The sequence below is a fragment of the Otolemur garnettii genome, unplaced genomic scaffold (genome assembly GCF_000181295.1).
Source record: "Otolemur garnettii isolate 467f Iridium unplaced genomic scaffold, OtoGar3 scaffold00045, whole genome shotgun sequence".
Classification (NCBI taxonomy): Eukaryota; Metazoa; Chordata; class Mammalia; order Primates; family Galagidae; genus Otolemur; species Otolemur garnettii.
In genome coordinates this window covers 7,923,758-7,932,363 of record NW_003852440.1, presented here as the reverse complement: position 1 = coordinate 7,932,363, position 8,606 = coordinate 7,923,758, and the positions used below count along the sequence as shown (strand labels likewise).

At 43.7% G+C, this 8,606-nt stretch overlaps 1 protein-coding gene across 2 annotated transcripts in view; it reads left to right on the top strand.

Annotated features, from left to right (window-relative positions):
* The window catches only part of URB2 (URB2 ribosome biogenesis 2 homolog (S. cerevisiae)), a 32,249-nt gene that overhangs the window by 22,887 nt on the left and 756 nt on the right, over positions 1-8,606 (top strand). For both annotated transcript variants that reach the window (XM_003791017.3, XM_023513912.1), the window contains exons 8-9: positions 1,331-1,418; positions 4,491-4,630. In XM_003791017.3, coding sequence (XP_003791065.1) covers positions 1,331-1,418; positions 4,491-4,630 — 228 coding nt within the window. The remainder of the gene's footprint in view (positions 1-1,330; positions 1,419-4,490; positions 4,631-8,606) is intronic.

Here is an 8,606-nt window from a genome sequence, read left to right as displayed (position 1 = left end):
CCGTCATTGTTGTTTGGCGGGTCCGGGCTGGGGATTCGAACCCGCCACCTTAGGTGTACGTGGCTGGCGCCTTAGCCGGTTGAGCTATAGGCTCCGAGCCAGCAACAACTTCTTATCCTCATTTTGTGGATGAGGAAACTGAGGCACACGTATACAGAAGAAGCAGATGGTTTGTTGAAGAGGAGCCGGAGCGTGTGCATGCATATAGTCTGCCCTCAGATTTCTGTGCAGCAAAGATTAAGAGAGGATGGTCCTGGAATTGGCTGAAACTCTAGAATACTTTTGCAAAAACCTCCTATTTGTGAACATGCTACAGATAATATGACATGGAGGATGAAGTATTATTATCAAGAATTTTGTTGGACAAATTATGCCAAAGGGAAAAATCCCAACACGTGCTTCACTGTTTATTCATCTTAAGAATTAGCGCAGTGCTGTCTGGTAGGCTGTTTGGCAGTGATGGGCCTGTGCTGTATCTGCACTGTGCAGCCAGTGACCACTGGCCACAGGTGTCTTAACTACTTGAAGTATGTCCAGTGTGACTAGAAACTGAGTACTTAATTTTACTGAATGCTTATTAACTCATTAATTTTTTTAAGAGGGTACAAGTGCTTTTTTTAAATTTTTTTTATTAAATCATAGCTGTGTACATTCATGCAGTCATGGGGTGCAGTGTGCTGGTTTTATATACAATTTGGAATATTTTCATCAAATTGGTTAACATAGCTTTCAGAACTCTTACTAATCTAATTGTAAGCAGTCACATGTGGCTTATGGCTGCTCTGTTGGACAGTGTCTAGTTGTGATCTGACCTAAGGATGGTTGAGTGTAAAAGACGCATGCTTGCCATTGTAGTCTCATTTTTCAAGGTAAGGTCCCAGTGTAGACTTTCTCACCCCTATTACTCAAGCAATTTTGGTCCCCATTTTAAGTGAATTTTCTTCATGTAATCTTTTTTTTTTTAAATACCAATTCTTCTTGAATAAATTGGTTAGTATTATTGCTTTTATTATTTATTATACTTACTTCCAGAATAGATTAGTACCAGTTTAGAGTAAAACATATAGAGTCAACAAATTCTAGACTAGGTTTGCCCCTTAGATTCCTCAAGGTCAAGCAAAGGTTAAAAAGTCGACCCTCCCCCCATGTGGGTGGACAGTAACACCAACGTGTCCATGCCAGTGACCTTGCCTGGCCGCACACACAGCTGCTCTTAGTGTCCTCATAGACAAGGCTCAGAAGGAAGCAAGTGTGAGCTCCTTTAAATTAGAAAAACTTAAAATAAGCAGTCACTTAACGCACTTTTATGTTCTTTTATCTGTTATTACAGGTGATGCTGAAAGCCATCCCTTCTTTCTTGAACTCTTTTAACAGATTGCTGTTTTCAGTTATGCATGAAGGGCGACAGAAAGACAAAGGTAACTCAGAGTGACAGTATCAGCTAGGGACACAGTTTCAAATGTGTTTGTCACCTGATGTTGGTGAAAATAAAACTACCAGTTGTGTTTACTTAAGAGAAATGTTCAGATCATCAAATGAATACTCAAAATAATTTTTTTTTTTCCAGTTTCTGGCCAGGGCCAGGTTTGAACCCACCACCTCTGATATATGGGGCTGGTGCCCTACTCCTTTGAGTCACAGGCGCCACCCTCAAAATAATTTTTAAAAAAATTTCAAACTGTCACATTTTATCATCTCCCAACAATAGCTGTACCTAGCATCTCCTAAATGAAATAGTTCTTTTTCTGGGAAAACAAAAAGAACCTAGATTTAGGAAATATTTATTGAGCATATATGCCCTTAAGGCAGCAGTTCTCAACCTGTGGGTCTCAACCCCTTTGTAACAATGGAAATACATCCTAATACAGCATATCAGATATTTCCATTATGATTCATAACAGTAGCAAAATTATGGTTATGAAGTAGCAATGAAAGTAATTTTATGGTTGGGGGTCATCACAACATGAGGAATTGTATTAAAGGAGTCAATAAGAAGGTTGAGAACCACTGACCTTAAGGAGTTTGTAGTTCCGTGAGAGCCTGGAAGGAGTTGGGGAGGTGTAGAGCTCTCTCATTTCATAAAGGCAATGAGTTCTTGCAACTTGCCTTTCCAGCCTAGTCTCTGCAAAGTTGTGTTTGTTTACCATTGAAACAAACTGCCAATGGCAGTAGCCAGTGTTACAGTTCATTCCTCAGCTTTGAAGTTTGTTGATTCTGCTGAACTCCTCATTTTGAGGAGATGTTCTCTTTTAAAAAAATTATAGCCAGGCACAGTGGCTCACTCAGTGTAATCCCAGCACTCTGGGAGGAGGATCACTTGAAGCCTGAGCAAGAGCAAGACCGTATTATTAAAATAGAAAAACTAGCTAAGTGTGGTGGCAGGTGCCTGTAGTCCCAGCTATACAAGAGGCTGAAGCAGGAGGATTATTTGAACCCAGGAGTTTGAGGTTCCTGTGAGCTAAGATGGTGCCATTGTATTCTACTTGGGGGCAATAGAGTGAGATAATATCTCAAAAAAAAATTACACATAAAATGAGAATTTCTGTTTTTTCATTGATACAGAGTCTAACTCTGTCACCTGGGTTAGAGTGCCATAATATCATAGTTCACAGCAACCTCAAACTTTTGGGCTCAAATGATCCTCCTGCCTCAGTCTTCTGAGTAACTGGGGCTACAGCCACCCACCACAAACCCTGACTCACTCTGCTGGCCTCGAATTCCTGAGCTCAAGCAATCCTCTTGCCATCATGCCCAGATTATTCTCTTTTTATTGGTATCTAATGCTTCCCTTTTATTGACTATACATTAAATCTGTGGCAGAAATAACAAGTGCCAGGTATTTGTGTTGTAAACATTATGTACATGTCGAGCAGTCTGAAGAGAGAAGGGGGAGTCTGTGTTAGAGGTTGAAGCGTCTCACCAAAGAACACTGCCTATTAAAATGCACCATGAATATTAACAGTATTAATAATTTCATAAAATTCTGTTGATCTGGCAAGATTGCATCCATATGCGATCTTTGGACACTTATTCTTTTAAAAGGTACTATGCATTCTAAAAATCGACATTAGGTATAGGCAATGTCAGTATAACAACTTGCCTCTGTTTCAAGTAAACAGCACATATGTGTATATGAAGCCAACACCATAGTCAAAATACAGAGGATGCCAAAAAAAAGTGCACACATGATAAGAAATACTGCCTGTGGAAGCTGAGTTGGTGGTGCCGTCCCTGGTCAGGTTACGTGAACATGCTGTGCCTGTCCCATTTTACCTGCAGTTCATATACTTTTGGGGGTGATCGGTTTTGTCAAGATCTCTTAATGTCCACACATTCTTTGGTGCTCTCTGTATGGAGTGTATCCAACATCCCCAAAGCTTTCTCTTACTACTTACTACTGTTCAGTCCATCCCTCACTCTGGCTCTAGTTGTAGGCACCCAGCCGTCTGCATTTGTCACTGTGGATTCATGTTGATTTTCTAGAATCTTATAAAAGTGGGCCCACCATTATGCTGTGTGAAAGAAAGTGGGGAACATACTCTGGTGTGTGCTGCGACTTCCCCATGGCTCTAAAGCAAGCTGTGGAGACACATTTGGCAGTTTGAATTCTTGGAGGAATTTGCCAAAAGGGCATGGATGGTCTTGGCACCGTATGGTAGGAAGAACTAGGAATCAGAAGTAAACCTGGGGAGACAGGACATCTACTGGTGACAAGAGCATCTTATATTTATCTGCCTCTAAAAGGCAAATACACGATTTTTGAAACTTAAGAAGGCAGAGGCAGGCCAGGCATGGTGGATCACTTGAGCTCAGGAGTTCAAGACCAGCTTAGGCAAGAGTGAAATCTGTCTCTGCTAAAATTTGGGGGGCTGAGGCAGGAGGATCATTTCAGCCCAAGAGTTTGAGGTTGCTGTGAGCTGTATGGTGAGGTCACATCACTCTAGCCCAGGCAGCAGAGTAAGACTTTTTTTTTTTTTTTGAGCCAGAGTCTCATTGTGTTGCCCTCAGTAAAGTGCTATAGCATCATAGCTCACAGCAACCTCAAACTCTTGGGCTTACGCGATTCTCTTGCCTTAGCCTCCCAAGTAGCTGGGGCTACAGGCACCCACCACAACGCCTGGGTATTTTTTTGTTGTTGGAGTTGTCATTGTTGAATTTAGCTGGCCCTGGCCAGGTTTGAACTCACCAGCCTCAGTATATGTGGCAGGCGCCCTACCCACTGAACTATAGCTGCTGCCCAAGATTCTGTCTTTAAAAAAAAAAAGGCAAAGACATAATTAGGTTACCTTTTAAATCATATGATGCCAATAAACCATTTTTTCCTTTAAGATAATTTTCCAAATTTTTTTGTTTGATGTCTATTATATAAATTTCTCTCCCTTTTAAATATAATAGCAATTCTAGATTTCATCCTAAAAATTGTGAAGTTAGAAGAGTTTGAATGTACTGTTTTTGAACTAATGCATTGGGATATGCTTTGCTGTGTGTAGGAAGCACAGATGACCTGCCTGTGATTCTAGAGTGCGCACGCCTAGTGGAAAGGATGTACAGTCACATCGCTGCTCGCGCTGAAGACTTCACTGTGTTCTCCCCATTCATGGTGGCCCAGTACGTGTCGGAGGTGCAGAAGGTAAATCAGGGCTTCTGTCTCTCACAGAGGCTTTGGCTTATAGTCTTTACGCAGAGTTCCTCAGCTAAAATGGAGAGTGAAGTTGGGTCCTGCAGCGTGTGTGTGGTGCGCGTCCAGCAGCAGTGTGTGTGGTGTGTGTCCAGCACCTGCGGGTTCACGTGGGCCCTGGGTGCAGTGATGCCCACAGGGTGACGTTGGGTCCGGCAGCGTGTGCGTGGTGCGTGTCCAGCAGCAGTGTGTGTGGTGCGTGTCCAGCACCTGCGGGTTCATGTGGGCCCTGGGTGCAGTGATGCCCACAGGGTGACATTGGGTCCGGCAGCGTGTGCGTGGTGCGTGTCCAGCAGTAGTGTGTGTGGTGCGTGTCCAGCACCTGCGGGTTCACGTGGGCCCTGGGTGCAGTGATGCCCACAGGGTGACGTTGGGTCCGGCAGTGTGTGTGTGGTGTGTGTCCAGCGCCTGCGGGTACATGTGGGCCCTGGGTGCAGTGATGCCCACAGGGTACCCTGCATGGAAGGTGCTCAGTACTTGTTCTCTGTTGCTCTGATACAAACCTCGGGCCTGTTTTCATTAGGCTTTTGAGAAATAGAATAGCGAGATGAAATGAAATGATCTAGGAACAGGAGCTCTCCCGGGACCAGGCTTCATGGAGACTACAAAGTGGGGTTCTGGGCCTCAGGATTCTGGGGCTCCTTCAGTAGTAGGATTTGATGGATCTGTGCTCCTGGGGGTCTGCTGTTTATGGAACTCAGTTGCTCCCAGCTGGCAAGGTAGAGATGCAGGTAGATTTGTTCAGATAGATTAAGGAAAAATACTTTTGTCCACATTAATCTGACTCTTTGACTTAATGTTCTGGGTGATTCATTATTTAATGGTTATCTTACTTTCAGATGTCAATGTGCTAATTTCAAAATTCCGTAAGCTATGTAGCCCACAGTGAGTTCACTCCATGACTTTATAAATCTAAACTGTAAATCTTCCTTTGTTTAAATTGACTGTCATAGGCTTAAGAAAGATGTAGTGTGTCTGTGATGTGTCTACTTGTTTTCTGCCTCTCTATAAAACTTCCCCTCCCTTTCTAAATCTTATAAGAACCATAGTAAAATCACTGGTAAGCTTATTATGGTGGACGTGTCAGCATTTTTCCAGGGAGGCAGGCTGAATGGGGTTCCTCAGAAAACCTAGAGTTGCACCAGCTTCCACCCCTCCTTCCGTCTCGGGTGACTTAGAGACCCCACTGGCCTTGCTCACTCAGTGGATGAAGCTGCCTACCTGTGGGTAAGGGAGTAGGGGCAGCCTGGCCACTGGGTCTGGGGCCCGGGTGATGAGGGCCTCAGAGCATGAGAAGACCCCTTCAAATCATTCTTTGACTAAGATGTGGGTCTGTAATTTGTTTCCTTACATTATTTAGCATTTTTATAGTCTTGATTTTTTTTTCCAAGCACTCAATTCATTAATAAGTTTTTGATGAAAGAAAAGCTAGCGGGGGGGGGGGGGGGGGGGGGGGGGGGGGGGGGGGGCGGGGAAAAAAAAAAAGAAAAAAAAAAAAAAGAAAAGCTAGCATTATTTTCTGTTTTACTGGAGTATAAAATGAGGCACTGGAGTGTCACTTCGCTAAGGGAAGCAGTAATTTGAACCTTTAATTACTAATTATTCTGAGATTTACATTATGGAAAGTCTCTGGTTTCCTGGCTTCATTATTTGTGTCTAATTTATGTTTATCAGTTATGGTTTTATTTGGGAATCATCTAAGGGTTTAACATCCCCAGGATCCACTGGCAACACAGTCTATGGTTTCATCTTTTCCTTTTTTTAAGTTTATTAGTGAAGAAAACATTCTGTATGCAATAGAGCTTCTAACTGAGGAAGCCATAGCTCTTTCTGGTCTAGCCTGTTTAATTAATGCTAGGCAGCAAGTATAGCCAAACAGGTCTCCTCTGTACCCCCTCACATTCCTGCAGAGTGGGGTCTTGGTGGTAGGACCTGTTGGTCATCAGGCAGATGACCTCTCAGGACAGGGTCAAGATTAGAGATGAGTCCACAGGCCTGCTTGTCTTACTGCTAGCTGTATCTGCCTCTTTACACATGCCCTTCGCCTTACGATGGGGCTGCATCCTGATAAACCCAGTGAGTCAAAAATAAAAGTCAAAAATGCGTTTAATGCCATGGTCAGTCAGCATAAAAGTGAAAAATGTATGAATCAAACCGTCCTTCCTACCCTACATTGTGGATGTGTCCATTTTAAAATCCAGAAATCTTAAGTTGAATCATCTGATGTTGGGGACCATTTGTATATTGATAATTAAAGCAAATTGTTTGTCCTGCTTCTCTTAAGGTCCTTTTAAGCTCCTTTTTAGAGATGTCTTCATTTTTGGGCAGTGATCTTAGTGTTGTAGAAATTGACTTTTTTTCTTGTTTTATAAATAAGTTCTCTGATGTGAAGTGGTTGTATCATCTTCATGCTACTGACCTTCCTTACTGCCCCCCCAGAACTCTTTGCTAGAGGCCGTGTGGCTGCATTTTCACTGCTGAGATCCCGCATGAGTGGTCCAGAGTCTGGCCTGGGTTCAGATCCCGTGCTGCTGAGCACCGGGCTTCTTTGTTTGCCTTTAGGAGTAGAATTATTTCTTTGGTGAGCAGTGATGAAGTGAGCGAGCAGGCTCTCCCACTACCAAGCCGACCCCCCGTCTTTAAGACCAACGATGACTTATGTATGAGGTTTTGTTTGTTCATTTTATTTGTTTTTTTCTTTCCTTTCCATTGCCTTGCTGTGAAATTACAGACAAGCCATTTTACCTTTGGTCCTTATGTGTTCCTGTCATCGATAAGGTGGTTAAATTTAACATGGTCACCTGTCAAAAATTTTTGAACTGTTACATGAAAAGGATCATAACATTAAAGAATGTGTCATCTTAGTGACAGAGACAAATGGCCTCTTCGGGAGCAGACTTCCCAGTGGACACCACCATGCACCAGAGTCCTAGCTGATAAAGGGTGTCCGCACTGGAAACTGATTCTTGCCTGTCAGCAGAGTGGTAATATCCTAGGCCTGTTGGCTGGCATCTGACCACTGCTTTAATTTTTTCTACTTTTTTTTGTGTGGTAATATACGGATAGTATAAGATTAAACTTTACCATCTTAAACCCTTTTCATTGTGTACTTGAGCAGTATTAAATACATTCATTCATGATGTTATGCAACCATCACCATCTTCTGTCCCCAGAATTCTTTATTACTGCTGCTTTCTGATTTTGGCTACTGAGATTCAGCTGAAACTTGAATAAATGTGGTAAATCCTGGCCTCTTTGATTAGATGTTAGTCTGAGTCCCTGCTCTGGAAGTTTGGGTGGAGCACCAGATACGGCCAGGTGGGAGCTGTTTGCCACCTGGCTGCTGTGCACCTGGTCTTAGCTCCAAACATCAGGGAAGAGGCAGGAGGACTAGTCAGCCGTTCCTGGGCAGGAGGATGAGTCAGACCATCCTGGACAGTTAGGAGTTGAAGGCATATTGTGCCCCTGCTGACAGAAATGAAAACTATCTGTCAGTGACAGTCCTGAATCCCTTCTGCTTGTGGGTGATGTGCTGTCAGGGGAGGGCTAATGAGGTCTATGCGTGATCTGTTAGATAGTGTCAGAACCCTCCTGTCGTGTTCTGGGTGACGTGGGGTCACAGTTTTATAGTTGTCCCGTTAGCACAGCTCCAAGGAGTCTAACACAGTGGTCAGGTGGCTGCTGCTGTAGGGTTTTGAATTTAAAGAGCCCAGTGTTGGCTTGGCGCCTGTGGCTCAAGCGGCTAAGACGCCAACTACGTACACCTAAGGTGGCGGGTTCAAATCCAGCCTGGACCCGCCAAACAACAATAATGGCTGCAACCAAAAACAAAAAAAAAATAGCCGGGCATTGTGGCGGGCGCCTGTGGTCCCAGCTACTTGGGAGGCGGAGGCAGGAGACTCGCTTGAGCCCAGAAGTTGGAGGTTGC